The 23,705-nt window shown below is 45.9% G+C and overlaps 1 protein-coding gene across 1 annotated transcript in view; it reads right to left on the bottom strand.

Annotated features, from left to right (window-relative positions):
- Positions 1 to 23,705, bottom strand: part of MACROH2A2 (macroH2A.2 histone) — a 48,621-nt gene that overhangs the window by 5,896 nt on the left and 19,020 nt on the right. Inside the window, exons 2-6 of the mRNA XM_072756218.1 lie at positions 23,101 to 23,331; positions 7,511 to 7,617; positions 6,047 to 6,244; positions 4,869 to 4,979; positions 3,311 to 3,410 (exon numbers count right to left, since the gene is read on the bottom strand). Of these exons, the coding sequence (XP_072612319.1) occupies positions 3,311 to 3,410; positions 4,869 to 4,979; positions 6,047 to 6,244; positions 7,511 to 7,617; positions 23,101 to 23,272 (688 nt within the window). The 5' untranslated portion in view covers positions 23,273 to 23,331. The remainder of the gene's footprint in view (positions 1 to 3,310; positions 3,411 to 4,868; positions 4,980 to 6,046; positions 6,245 to 7,510; positions 7,618 to 23,100; positions 23,332 to 23,705) is intronic.

Below are 23,705 nucleotides of genomic sequence, written 5' to 3'. Positions count from 1 at the left end.
CCAGGGGATGGCGGGACTCTGTCTCTGGCCAACAGGGACCCCATGTCTGCGCACCGGGGGTCCTCATGCCTCTGAGCGACATACGGGCGTCTTGTCTAGGCGTCTTGTCTATACTAGATGGCTGCTGCTCTCAGGTGCAGGATGAGGTCTCTCTCCCCAAGGGCTTTCATCTTCTAATGAATGTGGTGATCTGGCTACCTGGAACCAGTCTCCGCTCTCCCTCTTCATAGCTATTATGGTGGTGGTTATTATTCAGCTCAAGGGCTTCCCTGGGACCTGGGTAAGGAGCTTCTCCCTCCCCCCGGGACACTGAACTGTATTTGGAGAGCCACAGGATGTCCTGCAGGTGATTGTGGACCCCGTCTATTAGCAGTCAGTCTTCCCTGGGGGTGGGAATGGGAGGGAATTTCTTCACGAATGTGCTTGGGTTCAGCGACATGATCTGGAAATGGTAATCTCGGGCCTTCAAGTCTCTTTTCTGGGGGCACCCAGGTGGCTCAGTGGTTGAGCAGCTGCCTTCGGCTCAGGGTGTGATCCTGGGGTCCCGGGATCGAGTTCCGCATCGGGCTCCCTGCATGGAGCCTGCTTCTCCCTCTGCCTGTGTCTCTCATGAATAAATAAATAAAATCTTAAAAAAGAAAGTCTTCTTTCTGGCCCTCAGGCTCCTGGCCAGTGCTGATCTGCTGGGTCACAGAAGCCTGGAGAAGGCCAGGAGCTGCAGCCAGCAGCCCCATTCACGCGGAGAAGCAGGGGAAGCAGGTGTAAGGGGCTGGGTGGGAGCGTGTGGAAGGCAAGGTGCACCCACACTCTTCCCTGAAGACTTCCAAGAATAAAGCAACCTGGAGTGTTGATGAAGGGACTTTGTCTCTGTGGAAGCATTCCAGTGAAGAAAGGAAGGAGGGCTAGAATTAGGGTACAGCCCCCACCTCACACCACCCCTAACAAACAGACAAACTCAGACAAGGAGCGTCAGTGAGAGACAACCGGGCATGATGTGCCTCCTAATGGGAGAACATTCCATCGCTGACCAGTGAGTCTTGCCAAAACTTTTTGAGCCTTGAATCTCATTAAGACTCTCGATCCAACTACCAATTTATAAGAAAAACAGGAGAAACGTGTTTAATGGAATCAGGAGGAGGCAGTCAATGAAATCCAGACTTGGGAAACCCTACAGCTAATCGGCCCAGCTTCCTCAACAAAATAAATTGAAGAGAGAGAGAGAGAGAGAGAGAGAGAGAGAAAGGAGGGAAAGATATGAAAGAGGAACCTCTGGGTTCTAAGAGACTTATCAACCAGTTGCAGGGTGTGGACTTCTTTGGATCCTGAATCAAATACATTAAAAAAAAATTATATTTATGACATGACTGAAATTTGAATAGTGACTGGTATTTGATGACATGACTTATTCCAGTTGTGATAATGGTATTGTGGTGATGCTGCCAAAAACTAGCCCTTATCATTCTGAAATATCCATAGATATGATGGTGTGAGGTCTGGAGGACTGTGGGCAGGGTGGCACCGAAGAGGACTCTGTCATGGGTTGAAAAGCTTGCAACAGAATGTGTAGGGTTTCATCATGCTCCTCTGCTATTTCTTTTTTCTTTTCAAGATTTATTATTTATTTATTCATGAAAGACACAGAGAGAGAGGCAGAGACACAGGTAGAGGGAGAAGCAGGCTCCCTGTGGGAAGCCTGATGCAGGACTCGATCCCAGACCCCAGGATCATGACCTGAGCCAAAGACAGACGCTCAACCACTGAGCCACCCAGGCGTCCCTCTTCTGCTATTTCTGTGCACGCTCGAACTCTTCTGTAGTAGCACACAATGCTTTCAGAAAGAATAAATCAGAGGGGCGACTGGGTGGTGCAGTCTGTTAGGCATCTGCCTCTTGATTTTGGCTCAGGTTGTGATCACAGCGGGGCTGTGAGATCAAGGCCCACGTCGGGGCCTGTGCTCAGCACTAAGCCTCATCTGTGTGTTACCCTACTTAGTCTTCACAGCACCGCTAAGACACAGGTGCTATTGCTGTCCTCACAGGGGAGGGAACTGAGGTTCAGAGAGCTTGAGAAACCTGCCCCAAGTCACACAGCTCAGAGGTGATGTCTAAAATCCAGACACAGACCCATCCCGACTCTAGAAGCCCCACTGCTGGGATCTGAGCCTGAGTTTTTGCTCTAATACCTGTGTTCTTTCTACCTTATCACCACTTAAAAAAAAAATGAAAACACATCTTGATTGCTTTCCTGATGCAAGAGCCTCTGATGCCAAGAGGAAACCATGTGTGGGGGGCCCCCCCGGTGCTGCCAGCCAAGGCTGAGCTACTAGCATCTCCCTTACCTCAGAAGCAAGCCCAGCATCCCAGGGACAAGGCCCTTTCTTTGCTCACTTTACTTTTGCGATGAGAGTTTAAGGCACTTCCGTCTTGTAAAAAAAATGGATAGGATGGTGCCCCTCTAGTGTGCTATTGTGTCTAGTGCCCTCCATAGCTTATGCTCCCCAATACTTCCACCTAGCCCGGACCAGCTCCCTCCACCCCCGTGGGACAGGTGGCACCCCGCCCGCCCCATAAAGTGACTCAGTGCAGAGCCTTACAGACAACTTCACCCAGATGTCCATTTCCTTTTCACCAAAGGCGTTCTTAATTTTTAAGCTCAAAATAAACATGGAGGTTTACCCCGAAAATGTACAGTGACGGTTATAGCAGCACTACTCCTTCTGGCCCAATCTAGAAATTCTGTGAACGCCATCAGCGGTGGAAGGGTCAGCACACTGCCATATATTCCTACAGCGGGATACCACATGGCCAAGAAGAGGAACGGACGACAGTCGTGCCCAACGCTGGGGGTGGATTTTACAAAGTTAAGCAAAAGACACCTAAGAAGACGCACAGCATGATGTCATTTATATAAAATCCCAGAGGACAGCCATCTGTGCTGGGAGGAGACAGGACAGGGGTTATGCTTGGAGGGATTGGGGACTGGGATGGGGCAGGAAGAGGGCATTCTGGGGCACCGGTGAGGTTCTGCTTCGTGATCAAGGTGCCTGTTACACAGCTGTGTTCACTTAGAGGAAAAGTCATCAAGATGTGCACTAATGATCTGTTTTTATATAATCCTTCAACAAACATTTTGGAAATATATGCAGATTAAAAACGAAATCAGTTGTTTTCTAGTAATGCTGTTTGGTGACATACAGAGTGTGACATGGTCCCCCAAGCAGAGGATCTCTGGTTGACAATGACCAACTTCAGGAGAACTTGCCAAACAGTGGGCCACTCTCTGGCACCCTACCTAAGTCTCAGGACCTTACCTATATCTTCCTTGAGGTCAATTTCGGCTGTGGTGGGGTGGACAATGCCCTCCACTCTCATGGAGCCAATATGGCTGATGTCACTCTGCGTCAGGGACAGCTGCGTCAGGGGGGAAAGATGGAGAGGGTTGGGAAAGAGCAAATCCAATTAAAAAGCTTCACATTTTACCTCACATCTGTTAATTCTCTCAATTATTGATAGCGAATGTCCACATAAAGGCCTGCGGTGTGGAGCGACCATCTCAAGTTTGCCTGTTGTTTGGGCTTCAGTGGGCTCTTCTGAGCTCAGTGGATTTGATGTCCACCATGATGCCAGCAGCACGCAACCAACTAGCCTCTTCTTCCAGGAGCAGGAATGGGCCCTCCCCTCTCCTTCCCTTCTCTAGAGCTACGTTTCCATCTCCCAATCTGGGGGGCCTCGGTGTGGGGTGACATACCATCAGAGCGGCTCCTACTAGGGAAACCAGGCTGGCCCTCCACCCTCCCCTCAGCACCCTACATTCTTCCCAGAGCAGCAGAGACCTCTGGTGGCAGGCACGTGTGGCCGATGGACCTCACTCAGGATAAGTGATGGGCTCCTGGATTCCGACCTACCTACGTTGGGCCACCTTGCATATTGGGGATCAAATTCTTGGGGCTACACCTATGAAATGCTGCCCTGCGTGCTCACAGCTGAGCGGAATGCAGGGCATTTTGCATCGTCTCCCCTGTGAGCTCGACAGTCACCTTCCCCTAGGTAAGGGAGAAAAAGCTAATCGTCATGCAACTGTGGCCAGCCCCTTGGGGAACATGCTTTTCTTCAGTGAAAAATTAGGAGCCGGCCCCATGCACACGCTTCTGTAACACGCTTCCCGATTGCTTCAGTAGAGGTGTATCCTGTTACCAGGCTGCAAATGCTCAGCTACCAGAGATGCAATTCACTGACTGCTTCCCTGAATGTCTTACTTCAGCCCCATTTAACGTGGTAGATGAATTGTTCTGTAAACTTTATGCTAGCGGGAATGAATTATTTGCATGTCTGTCTGGCCTGCTGCAGGCTGTTCAGATGTAAAGCCCTGCTTGTTTTCTTTCTGCAGTCTAGAAAGGCAAGTAGACTGAGTTATTGGCAAATAATTCATTTCTAACACTGGAGATGTTCAGGAAACATATATTTCTATTTTTCTTTCTTTGATAAATCACATCGAAGAACCATGGCAGGCTGGCCTCCCAGGGCTGTTTGAGAAAGTTAGCTAAGGATGTTTTGGGTGGGCCCAGGAATGAGGGGGGTACGGGGTGTTCCTGGCAATGATGCCATTCTATCACCTGACCAGGAAGGTTCCCTATGCTTACCTTTGTCTGATCGATGTCAGCATGAATAATTCTTGGCACTAAAGAGCTTGTTGATTCTCACAACGTAGACACTGTCATAGCTCTTTAGTCTAAACATGAATAATTCAAGACCCGGGTGAAAGTTGTATTAGGGGAGCAAGGGAAGAAGGAAGCATCATTTCTCGCAAACAGTAGGTTGTAAAAATGCAATAGTGTTTTTACCACGGCACATTACAATTGTCTTTATTACCTTCTGCCCTAGAACAAGGCTCTTAGAAGACAGAATGGTGAATCCATCCCCTGGCCCATCTTCAGAGGTGGAATTTGAAGTTCCTTCTTTATCGCTGTCCTTTGGTTTGGACTGTTGGTAGAAATCAGAAGGAGAGATGGGAAATAATCCAGAAAAAGCCCGAAGTGGCTTTATTAAGTTCTTCCTACGGCTACCACCACCTTGGATGTGAAAGGAAGTGGTTAGGTGTTAAGTTCTGCTCTTCTCGGAGGGAAGCAAGGCACAGCAATACGAGGGAAATAAAGGGGTGCCACCCCAAATAAAGAGTGTTAAAGAGGCTCACAGGTACCTGTATTCCTCACTCAGACCTGGACACGGGTACATTATTCTTGTTTTTTTTTGTTTTTTTTTTTTTTTTGCAAAGCCCGCAGCTTACGATGGCAAGCATCAGAACCAAGAAGGGTTATTCTTAGCCTACCATTCGACCTCCCTTCTCCCCAGAATTTCCTTGGGACCCAAAGGAAGTGGAGTGAACTCTTGTAAATCTTTTGTGTTATCATAGAGGTCTGTATTAGGGGAATTTGACAACCTCCAAAGCAGCGCTGTCTGATAGAACTTTCTGTGATCATGGAAATGTCCTATGCCTCTTGAGCCCTTGAAATGTGGGTGATGTAACCAATGAACTTAATTGTTAATCTGATTTAGTTTTAATGAATTCAAATTAAAAAGCCACATGTGGCTAGTGGTTATCGTACTGGGCAGCATATGAAAGTACTCCTCTGCAAATGGCATCTCCGAGCTACAGCTACTTAGCACATCGGGCTATCCACAACCCACTGGCTGAACCCAGTGACCATCTGTGGGAGACACACAGTCTGTGGGAGACAGAAATGTTTTTGTGTGCAATGTGGAGTTCTCAAGAGAAATGAAGAAGGGCTCCAGGCTATCATCTCTCACCTAAGATTTTGATGGGGGCAGTGGAAGCCTCTGGAAACATGAAGACCACTCGTGTTTTGGGTTTGGAAACCTCTAGTAGACTCTGCTGTGTGATTTAAGCTCTCGTCCCAGAGGTCCTTTGCCATTTTCTCCCAGCGCACAGAGTCCCCAGCCCATCAGCAATGCTGGCCACAACCTCATCTTCTGATCTTTCAACTTTCTGTTGTCTGAGTCCCTGACTCACACAGGCGACCTGGGCTCACCTTTTTGGACGTCCGTGGTTTGGCAGCCTTAGATTTCTTGCCTCCCTTCTTGCCTGATGCCGCCTTCCTTCCCCTTTTCTCAGGGGGAGGGGAGAGGATAGCTTCTGACTTCCCTTTGGTCCCTCGCTTTTTGGCCAGCAGTTCGGGGTGAATTCTGGGCAGGACACCTCCACTGGCGATGGTCACTCCTTTAAGCAGCTAAAGAGAGAAACGCATGAGCTAAGGCAGCAAAGAGCTTGCTGGTTCTGGACTTACTACAGTTCAAACTGATGGCAAAACAAGTGTTAAGTCTGGTCTTTGGTTTCCCAAAGACACTGCATGATGGGTGGTTTAATTGGCTTTCCTGTTTCCCTGGTAGAGCGTGTCTCTGTAGGTATCCAGGCATCCCATGGCCTCTTACAGAAAGCAAAACAAGAGAGGCATGATGAAGGGGTATAGAGGCTGAGGCCGGGGATGTTTCCAGGGCTGTGGAATTCCAGACATAACAGAGGATAAAGAGCTACACAAGTGGGGAGCACAGCTTGATGAAACTGGGTTCAAAGGTCAACACTAAGGCTAGCCCCAGGTAGCAACAGACCAGTGGCCTCCACACTCTTTTGATCACACATCCCATCAGTAAAATATGTTTGACCAATGCGGCTCTCCATTAATGTTCATTTTGTGAATAATCGACGTACTACTACGTTAGTCTAGTCTGAACACCCCGAAGCAGTGTGGGTTCTCCAAGTATGGTCTGCATCCAAGGCTGGTCCACGGATAGTTAGTGACTGTCCAAGACAAGAGAAATACAGAAATTGCAAGGAAGAGTCCTTGCAAACTGACAGAGGTATTGTATTACCTATTGGATCAAATAGCAAAACATTTTGGTTTGGGATTGCATGTTTTGTTTTTTAAAATTTTTGTTTTTGTTTTTTAAAATTTGTCTAGCAATTAGTTTTTATTGTATCTTTAGAAATTTTAGTCCACGATGGACTGGAAATAAGAACTGAGTGTTGGCCACACACAATGTGAGAAGAAAAAAAATTAGAATAAAAATTCTTATACTACCTACCATCCATCTAGCATTTCCTGGGGGAGGCATTTGCACTTGGGAGTTAATTCTATAATATGAAGAAGATTCTTCTGCCCTCATCAAATAAATCATCAGCAAAATTTGGGTGAAGAAACCATGAATAACAGCTACGCACTGCAGCTTCCCTAGTCACACACAAAGCTCACTTTTAGAGAGGAAAAGAAGGTCTGGCAAGACCCAGGATATATAACGGGTCTATTCCAGAGGGAATTTTCTATCTGAATGACATAGCTATCAAATTTATTCTTCTCTTATATGATCTGAATTTTTTTTTTGTATTAATATGCTTGGGAACTGTAGCAGGAATGATTTATAGCCAACCGGGTCTACGTGTAATAGTGTGCTTGGCAAACCCATTCTGTGGCTTGTCGCAATGCTTCAGGCAGACATACCTGATTGAGCTCCTCGTCATTGGCAACTGCCAGCAGGATGTGTCTTGGTGCTATCCGGGCCTTCTTGTTGTCCCTTGCGGCATTCCCAGCCAGTTCTAGAATTTCCGCTGAAATCACAATAGGGAGTTAACAGGCAATCACAGAGTGGAGTCTGAGTTTCCTAGAGCTTTTCTTTGGAAATGGCCTTTGAATTTGATCACATTTATTCGTTTGTAAGTTTTATGCCCAGGCCTGGAAAGAAATCCAGAAAGCTGAGAAAGAACTCAGGTTACAGATGAGTAAGATGTTTTAGCAAGACCTGTTCTATGATCCCGTGGCCAGCTTCTAGTGGCCTCTGACATTCATTCTCCCCATTCATCCTTAGTATTTGGACCTCTGAGTTTTTGGTTGAGCCCATCATCACAGGAGGGAAGAGTATTTCCCAATCTGCCTTGTTGATCACCGTGGTCACATGACTAAATTCTGACCAACAAGAGGCGGGTGGCATACTGTAGGGCACTTCTGGGAAGTGTCCATCAATGGCAGGCTGTGCCCTTCTTCCCTTTCTGCTGGCAGACCGAGGAGGCCATGATGGCTGGAATTTGGCCAAGAGAAAGAACAACAAGATAGAAGGAACTGGAGTCTCTTATGACGGTGGAGGCGCACAACTGGGCTGTCCTTACTCCTGGACTGTCGTCTATAAACTTCTTTGTATGAGAGAGAAGCAAACTCTCCTGTTTAAGCCACGGTCAGGAACAGTTAATTCTGACCAATACCGAACCCTAACAGGACCTGAGTCTCTTCCCGTCTCAGGAGAGCAGGGCTGTCTCTGAAAAGAATAGTGATGTAGGCAGAGTCTGTCTTTGGGGCCCATTGGGATGCCTTCCAGAATCTCCTTTTCCTCTTCCCTCAATGCCAAAGCGGATGGTAAGAACTAAGTCATACTGTGGAGTGAGGAAATGTTTAACCTGGAAAGTGAATTCGGAATGGGGATACCTACAGGGCCTGGAAGGAAGGTATTTGGGGTTTGGAGGGTTTCCACCTATCCCTCAGGATCTGACTGTAACAAACATGTCATTTGGTAAATGTAAAAGGGCTGGTAAAGAGGAATGTCCCTAAAACGATTTTACATGTCATCATTTTTAGTCACAATTTAAAAAAATCTATAGAATTGGTTCATACCATCTGTCTGCTTTCCCCCTCCTCCTCTGTCTCTTTCTTTCGCCCCCGATTTCAGAGAGATGTTCTGCTAATCAAATTTGTCCGCCTTCAAAAGTATTAATGAGGCTTTAAAGGAGAATTCCTTCCCTTAGAAAGCTAGAGACAATGTGGCGATGTGTTGTCTCACTGATAATGTGGTGGCAAAATGCATGTGTGTGTGTTGGGGGAATTTGCTGGTACAATGGCATAAATACTAAGCTCTAAAATTAACAGGCAGTTCTGTGTGAGTCTTTACAATCAACCTAATTTCAAATAAATAGCACATGAAATTGCCATCACTCATAAAAATCTATGGTAATAAAAAAAACTGCATAAGTATGCCATATTAACTAAGCAAATGTGATTAACAAAAAATTAGAATAAAATACGCATTAGAGTTAAATATTTATATAGAATTTCCATAATGAAAAGTGCTAAATCACTGCAAATTCATTCTCACAACATCTTTTCCAGGTTATTAAGCAATGAATATCGTGTTTACCAACAATCCATTTATATGGTGGCCGTATTTTCAGAATCAAAGACTGGGGGATGGCGGTAGTTTGAGAAGTATGAGCACACTTGTTGGGAAAACGGGATGGAGTATCTGAAATTCATGCCCCAGTAGATCATCTGGTTGGCTGCTCTCAGGCTGCTGCCCAACCCTTTCTTTCCCTTAGGAGAGGGTACTTGTCACAAAGAAATGTCATTATAAAGCTTTCACCAACAGACTGGCTTTTCCAACTCTAGGTTAAAAAGTATAGCTCCTCATTGTGCACAATAAAAGGAGTTGCTTTTTATTGATGTACATCTTGGAGTCCCCATACCAGGGAGGAAGAAGGACTCCTCTCCCCTCTTTCTCTAGATTGGGTGTGTGTGGGGGGGTCAAGGAGCCTCCCACTCTTAAGCTTCTGAGCAATTGAACTTATTTTAGCATCTTGGACTACCACTTGCCTGCCTGTGTCTCCTGCACTCAGATGAAGATGCTAAGCATCCTGCCAACTTCCTCAAATGAGCTGTCGGCAGCAGAGGCAGGGCTAAGTGGGCAGCCCTACAGATTTCGGGCCTTCGGAAAGCCCCTGAGGTCGGGTTATTCTTAGCCTGACAGAGAGAAGATGCACAGACATTGGATTCACAGATGGACACTCCGCTGGAATCGAGGCAGGAGAGCCAGAGCCTTGGGGCAGTGACTCCGCAGGTGGCCCCACGCGAGGCAGGTAGGTGAGGCCCAGCCAGCACGCGCCTGGGCTCCTGGACTAGGCCTTCCGAAATCAGTTATAGGAGAGAAAAACCTCGATTCTGTGCCCTAGCACAAAAGCAGAGGTAGCCTTGTGTTCTAGAAAGAGAAAAGCTTCTCAACACACAGCCGAAAATCTAGACCAAGGACTTCTGTGTTGGATATTTGGCCACAACATTCCTCGGGACGTGGACCTCACAGTTTAAATGTCTGAAATAACATTCATTATTATTAATATTTCCAAATGTCATTGTGACCCACATATGTGCACGAACTATAAACGTTCGTTACATTCTCGGGTGGTTTGATCTCAAGAACACAGGTATCCTCCTATTGGCAGTCGACAGGAAAAATGGGTTTCTACAGCACATTTTCGTTTCGCTGAAAATTTTGTGAGAAGATTATAATTCTGTCAAGCGGTGGAGACATCCATGGAAGTCTATAGACTTCTATATTCTCGGAAGTCACACTTCCAGCAATAGGAACCATCTGGAATACAGCTTAGACTCTGGTCGTTAAAAAAAAAAAAAAAAAAAAAAAGGATTTCTGTAGCCAAAACGGATGTTGGAAAGCTCAGCAGACACATAATCTTGGAAGCGTTGTGTCCTCTCATTTTGTCCACAATCTAAGCCAACATTGGCTGTCCCCCCTCCACAGGAGCCGGGAAGTAGCACAGTAACTGTAGGGTAGGGACAGAGGGCGTGGAGTGGCCACCCCTTCAAGACTGTCTCCTTCCTAGCCTCTGCTTCCTCACCCACTTGCCCACGAGGTGATGAAATCCCCAGGGGTCTGGAGCACGCCCTCCCCGGCCTGCTCAGGCCATGCAGTCTCCCAGGGAAACCCCTTCCATTCATGGCTCTTGCTTCCCACTTGCCCATGCCACTCAATCTGCACCTCCAGTCCTGATGTGATGTCACCCGGACAACCTCACCTGGGGCGTTCTGCAGGTAAATAAAATTTACCACATCCCCAAATCCAAATCATTTCCTTAGGGGTGGCAGCTCTATCCACATATAGCTCCTCCCAGAGGCCTGGGAATCCTCCCTCCCTCCCCCTCCCTGGCCTCTTGAATCACACATCTTTGTCCCCCTTCTCTGCACCTACTACCATTCCCTGAGCTCAGGCTTTCTTCTCTTTGAGCCCAGAGAGTTGCAATGGCTGTTCAAATGGTTTCCCCATCCCCATTTTTGTCTTCCTCCAGATGCATGCCAACAAGGCTTCTGCTGGCCCATAGGTACCTTTGTATAGACTTGATGTCCCTTCTGCCAAACACTTTACTTCCCTGATTTCGTTAGAACAACACCGTTTACTGCCATCTGCCGGGAATGCTCGTAATAAAGATACAAATCTTCGGGGTCTATGATGTGAATGATCCTCTCTTCAACAGGTGTCCTTGCACAGTGTACAACCTGCACAACCACACATGTGGCCTTGGCTGGCAAAATGCTCTTTTTAAAACACAAATGCTATAAATGAAAATCGTTAGATAAAGAAATGCTTGTTGTTAAACGGATAGACCATATTGTCTGGAAATGATGTAAATGATGGGTTTCTATGTGACACAATGACTTAAGGTGCCCTGAGAGTCAAGCTTTTTTTAAAGACCTGTTTGTCCTGGCAGTTAGAAATATGTTACAGAACATTTTCTCACTACAAAAATGATTTAAATTATTCATTTTCGACATCTTACATTTATGCTTTATCTTTTGTTGGCAAAAACAAAACTATTTTCCAGAATTGGGGGCTTACTCTTTCAGTCCCTTCTCTGTCACTTCTGTTGGAGATGTGAACTGGGTCAATGTTGACAGATCAACAACCTCAGGTATGAAGATCCATCCTGGGAGGCCTGGGGATGTCTCAGGTGGAAGGGATGTTCTAGATGAGCAGTTCAACACGTGTCTGCCACCAGACTGTGCAACCTCCTCCTCTTTTCTTGCGACTAGAAACACTGCGTGGCTCTAACACCATGGTGATGTGTGAGCCTGGGCCCAGCCCGGCAGCCAGCCCAGGGAAATCGGGCCGACTGCTCTGTCTCACCCAGAGCAGCTGAATATTTGTGCAGTTTTCTTTTTTAGTTAAGTAGCCCCTATCCTTCGCTTACTGGCCACGCCTGTGGCCCAAGGTTCGCTTCCCAAGGCACGGAGGGGGAGCGTCCGCATGAACCTCAGGGGGGAAGTGAGCTGGCCATGGGACATCCCCCGCCCAGGCCCGGCAGCTCCCAGGACATCAGCAGGAGAATCCCAGGGCGCCTTCGGGGGTGAAGAGCACTGTTTGCTGTTGAGACCAGGGCAGGAGATGAGAGCTGAATGGTGAGACTTAAAAACTGTTTTATGAGGAGAGACAGCGAAGGTGATGCTGTATGTGTAGGAGGAGGCTGATGTGCCCAGGGGGCGCTGTGGTATGTGCCTCTGGGAGCCAGAGCAGGGACCTACCCCCCTGGACCAGAGCCTCCAGCCAGCTCTGGAGGCCCCAGGGTCCCCACTTCCCCGATGGGGCCCCTTGTCTCCAGCATCTTCAGCTGCTCTCCCTCTGCCAGGGACGCTACACCCTTGTCGGTGCCAGGACACCTTTGGTGGTCTGGTGAGGCCTATGGACCTGTTCTCAGAATAAATATATTTTTTTTTTATTGTGATAAAGTACACAAAACATGAAATTTGCCATTTCTAAGTGAATGACTCAGTGGCATCGATTATGTTCCCAGTATTGTGCAACCATCCCCACCATTCATCTCCAGCGCTTCCTCCTCTTAAATGGAAGCTCCATGCCCATTAAACTATCATGCCCAACCCACCCCCGCACCCCGGCCCCTACAACTGTCTCTCCATGCTCTGTCTATAAATTTCACTACTCTGACACTGCATCAAAGTGGAATCATGCACATTTGTCTTATTACGTCTGGCTTTTTTCAATTCCACTTTGCAGAAAAGTTTTCCAAGGCTCAGCCTGTGTGGAGCAGGTGTCAGAACTTCCTTCCTTTTTAGGGCTGAGTAACATTCTGTTGCACATTTTGTTGCACCACGTTTTGTTTACCAGTTCATCTGTTGGATACTTGGGTTGTTTCCATTTTTGGCTACTTTGTATGTATAACGTTGCATGAATATTTGTATATAAATATCTGTTTAAGTCTCTGATTTCTATTATTTCGGGCATGTACCTAGGAGTGGAATTGCTGGGTCATATGATAATCATGTTTAACTTTTTTTTAAGTTAAGCATTTTATTTTAATTCCAATATAGTTTTAGTATTAGTTTCAGGTGCACAATATAGTAATTCAACACTTCCGTATATCACCCAGTGTAAGACAAGTGTACTCCTTAATCCCCATGTACCCCATATCTTTATCTATTCATCTATCGATAGATACTTGGGCTGTTTCCATAATTTAGCTATTGTGAATGATGCAATAAACATAGGGGGCATGTATCCCTTTGAATTTGTGTTTTTAAATTTTTGGGGGGTACTCAGTACAATTGCTGGGTTGTAGAATAGTTCTTTTTTATTTTTAAAAAAGATTTTATTTATTTATTCATGAGAGACACAGAGAGAGGGGCAGAGACATAGGCATAGGGAGAGGCAGGCTCCTTGCAAGGAACCCGATGTGGGACTCGATCCCAGGATCCTGGGATCACATCCTGAGCCAAAGGCAGACTCTCAACCACTGAGCCACCTAGGCATCTTGAGTAGTTCTTTTTTAATTTTTGAGGAATCTCCATACTGTTTTCCAGAATGGCTGGACCAGCTTGCATTCCCACCAACAGCAGACAAGGGTTCCTTTTTCTCCACATCCTTGCCAACACCTGCTGTTTCTTGTGTTTTTGATTTCAGTCATACTGACAGGTATGAGGTGATATCTCATCATAATTTTAATTTGCATTTCCCTGATGATGAGTGCTGTTGAGTATTTTTTTATGTGTTTATTGGCCATCTTGATGTCTTCTTTGGAGAAATTTCTGTTCATGTCTTCTGCCCATTTTTAAATTGGACTATTGGTTTGTTGAGTGTTGAATTGTATAAGTTCTTTATATATGTTGGATACTAATTCTTTATGGGATATGTCATTTGCAAATATCTTCTCCCATTCAGTAGGTGGTCTTTCAGTTTTATCGATTTTCCTTTGTTGTGAAGAAGCTTTTCATTTTTAAATTTTATTTAAAAAGATTTATTTTAGAAAGAGGGAGAGAGAGCGAGCGTGTGCAAGCGTGTGCACGCGTGTGCACGTATGCATGGGATGGGGGAAGGAGAGAGGGAGAGAGGGAGAGAGAGAATCTCAAGCACATTCCTCGATGAGTGCAGAGCTGATGCTGGGCTCCCTCAGGGCCCAGATAGCATGACCTGGGCCTAAATCAGTAGTTGGATACTCAACCAACTGATCTACCCAGACATCCCAGAAGCATTGTATTTTGATGTAGTCCCAATAGTTTAATTTTGCTTTTATTTCATCAGGAGACATATCTAGAAAAATGTTGCTATGACAAATTATAGGTAAGTTATTGCCTGTGCTCTCTTCAAGAATGTTTATGGTTTCAAGTCCTACTTTTAGGTCTTTAATCCATTTGAATTTATTTTTTGTGTGGCATAAGAAAGTGGTCTAGGTTCATTCTTTTGCATGTTGCTGTCCAGTTTTCCCAACATCATTTGCTGTAGAGATTGTCTTTTTCCCACTGGATATTCTTTCCTGTTTTGTTGAAGATTGACCATATGATTCTGGGTTCATTTCTGGGTTTTCTATTCTGTTCCATTGATCTATGTGTCTATTTTTCTGCCAGTAACATGTGGTTTTGATTACTACAGTTTTGTAGTATAACTTGAAGTCTGGAATTGTGATGCTCCCGTTTTGTTTTTCTTTTTCAAGATCGCTTTGGTTATTCGGGGTCTTCTGTGGTTCCATATAGATTTTAGGGTTGTTTGTTCCAGGTTGGTGAAAAATGCTGTTGGTATTTTGATAGAGTTTGCAATAAATCTAGAGATTGCTTTGGGAAGTATAGGCATTTTAACAATATTTTTCTTCCAATCCATTTCTTTTTGTCATCTTCAATTTCCTTCATCAATGTTTTATACTTTTCAGAATACAGGCCTTTCACCTCCTTGGTTAAGTTTATTCAAAGGTACTTTATTATTTTTGGTGCAATTGAAAATGGTATTGTTTTCTTAACTTCTCTTTCTGCTGCTTCATTATTAGTGTCTAGAAATTCAACAGATTTTTGTACGTTGATTTTGTATGCTGTGACCTTACTGAATTCTTGATCAGTTCTAGTAGTTTTTTTTGTGGAGTCTTTAGGGTTTTCTATATACAATGACATGTTATCTGCAAATAGTGCAAATAGTTTTACTTCTTCCTGACCAGTCTGGATGCCCTTCATTTCTTTTTGTTGACTGATTGCTGTATCTAGGACTTCTACTACTATGTTGAATAAAAATGGTAAGTGGACATCCTTGTCTTGTTCTTGACCATAGAGAAAACCTCTCAGCTTTTCCCCTACTGAGTATAATATTCCCTGTGGATTTTTCATAGAAGGCTTTTATTATAGTGAGGTATGTTCCCTCTAAACCTACCTCTTTGAGGTTTTTTTTTTTTTTAATATCATGAATGGATGTTACATTTTAATCAAATGCTTCTTATGCATCTACTGAAATGGTCATATGGTTCTTATTCCTTCTCTGACTTATGCAATGTATCACGTTGATTGTTTTGTAAATATTGAACCACCCTTGCATTCTGGGAATAATTCTACTTGGTCATAGGGAATGCTTTTTTTCATGTACTGTTGGATTGGTTTTCTAGTATTTTGTTGAGGAATTTCGCATCTATGGTTATCAGAGATATTGGTCTTTAGTTCTCTTTCTTTTTTGTGGTGTCTTTATCTGGTTTTGGTATCGGGGTAATGCTGGCCTCATGGAATGAATTTGGAAGTTTTCTTTCCTCTTATATTTTCTGGAATAGTTTGAAAATAATAGGCATTAACTCCTTAAATGTTTGGTAGAATTTGCCTGAGAGGCAGTCTGGTCCTGGACTTTTGTTTGCTGGGAGTTTTTTGATCACTTCAATTTTGATCAACTTCAATTTCTTTGCCGGCAATTGTTCTATTCAAACTTTCTATTTCTTCCTGCTTCGGTTTTGGAAGGTTAGAGGTTTCTAGGAATTTATCCTTTTATTCTAGGTTGTCCAATTTGTTGGCATGTAGTTTTTCATAATATTATATTGTATTCATAATATTATAAAGTTTTATTTTTTTAAAGCTTTTATTTATTTATTCATGAGAGACACAGAAAGAGATGGAGAGAGGCACAGACACAGGCAGACAGAGAAGCAGGCTCCATGCAGGGAGCCCGACGTAGGACTTGATCCCAGGTCTCCAGGATCACGCCCTGGGCTGAAGGTGGCGCTAAACCGCTGAGCCACCAGGGCTGCTCGGGGTTTTTTTTTTTTTTAAAGTTTTTATATCATTTATTTCTGCTAATTTTTATTATTTCCTTCCTTCTGCTTTGGTTTTGGTTTTGTTTGTTCTTCTTTTTCAAGTGCCTGTAGGTGTAAGGTTAGGCTGTTTATTTGAAATTTTTCTTATTTCCTGTGGTAGGCCTGTATTGCTATAAATTTCCCTCTCAGGACTGCTTTTGCTGCTTCCCAAAGGTTTTGGATGTTGTATTTTCATTTTCATTTGTTCCATGTTCTTGTTTATTTCTTCTTTGATTTCTTGGTTTACCTCTATGTTAAACTTTTTGAGGAACCACAAACTGTTTTCCACAGCAACTATATTAATTTACCTGCCTCCCAGCAATGCACCAGGTTTTCAATTCTCTACATCATCACCAACAATTGTAGTTCTTTTATAGCTATCTTAATGAGTGCCAGGATAAAGTTTTAAATGCATAATATAAAATACATAGGATGACAAAGAAAACCAATTCACTGGAATGTAATTTTCAAAGTATTAAAAAATCTGGAATATAGTAGTCTGTGTGCTGCTTTATGAACACATTAAATAACAAGATCTAGTGGTAGATCTAATAACTACTGTGATTTTGAAGTAATGATCAGCCTAATGATATTTCTATGTATCTTTAACAAGGGGACTATAATAAAAAAAAACACCACTGATTTCAATTGGCTTGAAAGTCCCAGGTGTAGGGGATCCCTGGGTGGTTCAGCGGTTTAGTGCCTGCCTTTGGCCCAGGGGGCGATCCTGGAATCCCAGGATCGAGACCCACATTGGGCTCCTGGCATGGAGTCTGCTTCTCCCTCTGCCTGTGTCTCTGCCTCTCTCTCTCTCTCTCTCTCTGTCTATCATAAATACATAAATAAATCTTAAAAAAAAAAAAAAGTCCCAGGTGTTGTTGACACACAACTGTGGTTTGTAGCCCACATCCAGAGAGGAAGCAAATGGTAAAGTTTAGGTCTGTTTAGGGAAGCTGAAGATTGAATGTGAGGACCCCAGGGCTCAAGCCTCTTCTATGTCACACCCTCTCCCACCTGCCACACCACCAGCTGCCAACCTCTTTTGCCTTCTTCTGAGCCAAACTCCCTAAGAGAGTCCCCATGCCCTTTGCCTCCTGTTCACATCTCCAGCTCCTCAACCCACTGCAGTTTGGCTTTGAGCACCCACACTGTCCTCCTCAGGGTCACCATGACCTTGAGGTAGCTAGATTTGTAGTCCTTGTCTGGTTTTATTGGCATCATTGGTGACAGTCACCTTTCCTTCGTTTCCCAGACACTGACTCTCCATGAGCCTCTCCTCATTAACCTCTGTTGCCCTCCTCAGCCTGCCTTGCCACACATTCCCCCTGCTTGGTCCAGAAACATGTGCATGCAGGTGCTGTTTGGACTGGTCCTGGGCTCCCCAGTCTTGTTGCCACACTCTCTCTGGGTACCTCACTCGCTCACTTGGCCTTTACAGCAGTCTGCCCATGATGCCCCCCATCTGTATCTCCAGCCCACAGCTCCCCTCTGGCTCCAGGCACGCCTAGTAGGGCTCCACTAAAAAACAATTCCCTTAGGGATGAGTTGCTAACATGTGTCCCAAGTGGTGCCAAGCACCTTTCATTCATTGTCTTATGTAATTCTCATCTTGACGCTATGAGGGTAAAGCAACATACCTTACAGTCCTCAGCTGATAAGTGGCAGAGCCAGAATTTGTCCTCCAGGGCACCTCGCAGAGACTAAACCCTATGGGCTCCCCACTGAGCCCTTCACCCTGCACCCTATTTCCGCCCCATTGTTTCCTGCTTCAGCTACAGGCACCATTCTCATGCGTCTTCTACTTTCCTCTTCTTGGTCAGACTCCTTAGGTAAATTCTCCAATCCTCTTAGAGTGGAGTCCTCATCTCCACTCCTCAACATGGCAGCTTGGCTTGAAAGAAAGTGGCCAGCTGAAAGGTTGGCTCCTCAACATGGCAGCTTGGCTTGAAAGAAGTGGCTTTCACAAGGCTGAAAGGTTCATGCTTTCCTTGATGCCCTTCCTCCCATCCAACCCATCATTGGGAGGAGCTGACTCTCGTCCTCCAGATATTTCCCCAATTTGCCCATTTCTTCTCATCATCCCCTCTGCACACCCCTGAACTGGCCACTATTGATTCTCAAAAGTGACACAAAAACAGCCCCCACTGGTTTCCTGGACTCTGATCTTGCTTCCTGCTAACTGTTCACCTAAAGCCCAAGTGATATTCCCCAGAGGCCACCTCCTCCCTTCTATGCTTCTCCCTAGCATGTGTGTGTACCTGTGTGTGCATATCATATACATTTTCATCATGGCCCTCAAAGACCTGCCTGCCCACTCCCCATCTCATCTCTCACCCCCTCCCATTCCCCAGCTCTGCTCCAGGCTCTGGAAGGGGCCCACACACTTCCTCTAAACTCTGGGTCTTCACCCTCATTCCTACCCCACCTGAATATCTCCCCCAGCTCAATCTTCCATCAGAATCTACCTAATTCCAGGGATGCCTGGGTGGCTCAGTGGTTGAACCTGCTGCCTTTGGCTCAGGTTGTGACCCTGGGATCCTGCGATTGAGTCTCACATCAGGCTCCCCGCAGGGAGTCTGCTTCTCCTTCTGTCTATGTCTCTGTGTCTCTCTTTGTGTCTCTAATGAATAAAGAAAATCTTAAAAAAAAAAAAAAAGAATCTACCTATTTCCTCCAACTAAATTCCCACTCTGGCTGCCATCAAAATCACTTGGGAGAGCTTTAAAAAATCCTGATGCCCAGAACATTTCCCCAGAATCTCTGGAGGTGAGCCTCGTCATCAGGATTTTAAATCAATCAACTTAAGAAAAACCCAGGGTTGCGAACCTGGTTATGTCCTAACAACTCTTACTTGACAAGAGGCAGCCCCCAGCACCCCGCCTGTACACGTTTCCCAAAAGCTCCTTTAACTTCCCTGCCTGGCATGTATGCCCGCTTATTGTGTTATGCTTAATGTTCCTCCGCCCTGCTGGTATGCAAGCCCCGCAGATGGAGGCAGGACCAGGTCTGTCTGCTTTCCTCCGCATCGTCAAGGCTTAATCCCAAGAAGAAACTCAGTCCAGATTTGTGTCATGAATGTTGAAGGTCATTTCAAGGGTGACTGGAGGCTCTCATGCTTTGAACCTCCTTTCCTAAACAAAATCAATTGATGACCTCTACCCCACCCCCAAAGTAACAACTCCCCCTCTTTTACTTACTCAACAATGGCCTGCAATTCTACTACTAATAATGATTCATTCCTTTCACTTAAAACTTCTCTCAATGCAAGTACAGCCCGAAAATATAACATTTTAACAGAGTTAGTCATTATACTTTGCCTTGAATGACTGCATCAGCTCTTAATAGTAGGGAGAGCAGAAGAATGACAATTTATTGAGTGTATCCTATGCACTAGGCATTTTACATATGTGAGCTCATGAACGGAGTTCAATGAGTTAGTTCTGGAAACACCAGAAACTCAGGAGGTTCAGGAATTAGCCCAAGGTAACAGAGCTGGTAAACTGATAGGAAGGGAGGGGAAGGACACAGAGAAGACATGCCTGGGCTTCAGAGGACCAACTTCACTTCTTCCCCCTGGTGCAGGACTCTGCTGGGTGCTAGGACTGGTCCGGGGGGATGCAGTGTTATTGGCAACGGCATCCTTCCAGGTGCTTATCCTCTATTCTAGCTCACGTCCAGCACGTCGGCAAATCCTGTTGGATTTGCCTTCAAAATATATCGGTACTCTGACCACTTCTCGGTACCTTCACTGCCCACTCACTGGACCTCTGTAAGAATCTTCTTGTTGCTTACCCTGCTTCTGCCCTGGTGCCCTCTCTCCACAAGGGTAGATCACATCCACATCCGCTCAAAACCTTCTATAACTCCTACTGCAAGCTCTCATCCCCCACCTGCCCATCCTCCTCAGGCCTCATTTACAGCCCAAGCCCCTTCCTCAGCCCAGCCTTCCAGCCCACTGCTGCTCCTCTTAACACCCTGCACCTGTCTTCCCCCTGCCTGGAGCGCCAGCCCGCAGACATGCATGCCCGCTCCCTGCCTCCCCCTCCATGGGGCCTCCGACCAGCACCGTTCACAACCTCCCTTACCTCCCCATTCCTTGAACACTCTCTCTCTCCTGGCTTTATTTGTCCCCTAGCACTTGTCACAGGCTTAGAATCATATGTGCTTCACTTACTTGCTTGGTGCTTCTCCTCTCCATAATGCACCTGTTCGAGGGCGGGGATTCCTATCTTGTTCTGTGCTGTAGCCTCAGCATCGAGAACACCAGGCATATAGTAAGTTTTCAATAAAAGTTTATTGAGTGAATGGAGGATTATGAATAATCAATTTGAAAAATTCGGTGCCACTCTACTTTGGGAGATACTATGTATCTTTAAAGATGTGCTGGCTCAAAGTCCAGAGTGTGACATTCGGGCTTTACTATGCATTGCTGGGGTCTGGTGGCTCTAATCTGAGATAAATTAAAACTCCTACCAGTGGTCCAATTCTAATACTAAGGAATAGTCTAAGGACTTGCCGTGTACACAGACATGTAGATGTTTACATGTATTTGTTAAATGAATGAACAGGAAAACATCAGCTTTCATCGGAACGATAGACTGAGATGCCAGTGATTCAAAAGACCAAAGTCTGTTCTATTATGCATAAAGTTTAGACCTTCACCGAGCAGCAGCAAAGGATGTACTACTTAATTATTGTTTGATTATACCAATATTATTAGAGGGTGATGTAATGTAGCAGAAGTACATGGCTTAGGATTGAAGTACCCCAGGGAACCCCCACTCTCTGCTTGGAGGCTGTGGAATCTCTGGTTACTTGGTGCCTTCCAGTCTCACTGGGTGATATGGACCTAACAGGTAGTTTGAAAGCTTCATTCGCCTTTCCCTCTCTGAGCCAGCAGATTTTTCCATCAGATTCCCAGGTCCCTCTCCAGACCCAGTAAATCAGACCACAGTGGGGGATGCAGCCAGGATCCTGCATTTTATTTTTATTTTATTTTTTTGGGTCCTGCATTTTCAACAGGCATTCCCCAAGCCTGTAGGCTGCTGCTGCATGACTGGCTCCAGTCTTGCTCCTCTGAGCCCTCCCTGGACTAGCATCAGCATCAGCTGGCAGCACGTTAGGAAGGCTGTGTCTCAGTCTCCACCGCAGGCCTTGTCGACAAGATCCCTGGGAATGGTTGGCACTTTGAAAACACTGCTCTCTCCCACCTGATTGGACCAACTTTCAGAGCCCTCCAGCCCTTCTCTCCAACTTCCTAAAGGGGGCCCGTGAAAAACTTTTAGTTCAGGGACAAGCCTTTCATTTCACAATAAGGGAAAGGCTTAAGATGCCACGGTCTACCCCGAGGGAGTCCCAGGGGAGCCCCAGGGGAGAAGGCTTCCACAGGGTAGATCAAGGCAAACGTTTCATCGCTAACATTGCTTGGTGAAGATGCAGGACCAAGAGAACAGAACGGGACTGAGCATCTAAGAGGAGGAAGAGATTGCTCTTAAGGGAGAAGGAGCAGGGGAAGGGGCCTGGGGACAGAAATGGGGTTCAGCCCCGTTGCATCTGTAGGTTTTCATGCTGTGGCGGCAGAGGGCAAGGCTTCTGGGGGAGACAGCTTGGGGAGGTTTGCTTTACCCAGAAGACTGCTTAGGGGATTTAAACCTGGTGCCTGGGGGATTTGTTAACCTTGAGCAGAGTCAGAGACATTGTTGCTTGTGGCTAACATGACTCCTCAAGGAACTAATCTCACTTACTTATACATATTTTTATATATTTTATTTATAAATATTTTGCATAGATATATATATTTAAAGCATCCTTGAAATCTGAAGTATGGTTCCTATTTAACCGTGACATGGGAGAACAAGAGTAAGAAAGCTAAACGGGGGCGCCTGGGTGGCTCAGTCGGTTAAGTGTCCAACTCTTGGTTTTTGGCTCAAGTCATGATCTCAGGGTCGTGGGATAGAGTCCTGCAATGGCTCTGCGCTCAGCTCGGAGTCTGCCTGAAGATTCTCTCTCCCTCTCCCTCTCCTTCTCCCCCTCCCCCAGCCTGTGCTCTCTCTTTTTCCCTCTTTGTTTAGAGAAATAAATAAATAAAATCTTAAAAAAAAAAACTAAACAGAGAATTATTTAAATATATAAATATCACACATAGCAAAAATCTCATCTTTTAGTAATGTTAACAACCAACATGGGAAATTACTTCCTGTGTACCCATTGTACATAAAGGAGGGCACAACTGGGACATTATGGGCTTCATGGAACCAGCTGGTTCTGATGTGGGGTCAACACTATTCACGGACGATGAGCCCTAGTTCCAATACGCCGGGAGACCTGATGCAAAGTGAAGACCCCCCCAGGTACAATATGAATAGCACCCTGCCCCCCCTCCCATCCCCAATCTTCCCTGGAGTTTCTCTTCTGCGGGAACCCAGACTTTTACACACTGTGTTTACCTAAAGCAAGACACACACCTTTTTCTCGGCTGGTCTAGAAAAGCCACTTGATGGCGTGTTCTCTTCTTTTCGCGTTGGTCTCCTGTCATTATGTCCCCCTCCCTCCCCTAAAGCCTGCAAAATGAATCTCAGCCAAGCAGGCATTGATCCCAAAGGTCACTCTGGTCTTAAGCAGAAACCCTGTTAGCACCCCCCAGTAGCCTTGAACCCCCACCACGGGAAGGGATCCCCTCTGTCTGGGGTGGCTGGGGAGCAGGGAGGGGTGACACGTTACCTGCCAGGTACTCGATGACTGCTGCCATGTAGACGGGAGCACCCACGCTGATCCGGTACTTGAATGTCCCTTTCTTCAGGTACCGCATCAGCCTCCCCACGGGGAAGATGACGCCGGCCCTGGCTGAACGGGACAGCTTGGACATTTTCTTCTTCCCGCTCCGGCCCGACATCTTGCCTCAGTTTCCCTCTCAGCTTGCTGACACGGAGGCCTCCCGGCACTAACACGATGCTGAAAAGGAAAGACGGTAGGGTGAGGAAGGGTGGTTGGCGAACATTTTGGGGACGGTCATGTGGCACTAGGGCACCGCGTGACACATCTGGTTGTCCCGAGAGGCAGCTGAGACCTGGCTGCCATCGCAGGCCACTGCAGGCTGGGCGCTGGGCATGGGGACTCCACAGTGCATCAGCAACCCCGCCCCCCCCACGGACATCTCCCCCGTCCCATCAAGCCCACCCAACCTCAATGGGAGAGGCCAAAGAAACTTCATTAGAGAAAGGGGTCATGGGGCTGTCGTCTGCAGGACAGCAGCCCCAAAGGTGCCCAGAACCCCTGCATGTGTCACCTTATATGGCAAAAGAGACTTTGAAGATATGGTGAAGTCA

Source organism: Vulpes vulpes, chromosome 4, assembly GCF_048418805.1.
Source record: "Vulpes vulpes isolate BD-2025 chromosome 4, VulVul3, whole genome shotgun sequence".
NCBI lineage: Eukaryota > Metazoa > Chordata > Mammalia > Carnivora > Canidae > Vulpes > Vulpes vulpes.
This window is presented reverse-complemented; position numbering and strand designations above follow the sequence as displayed.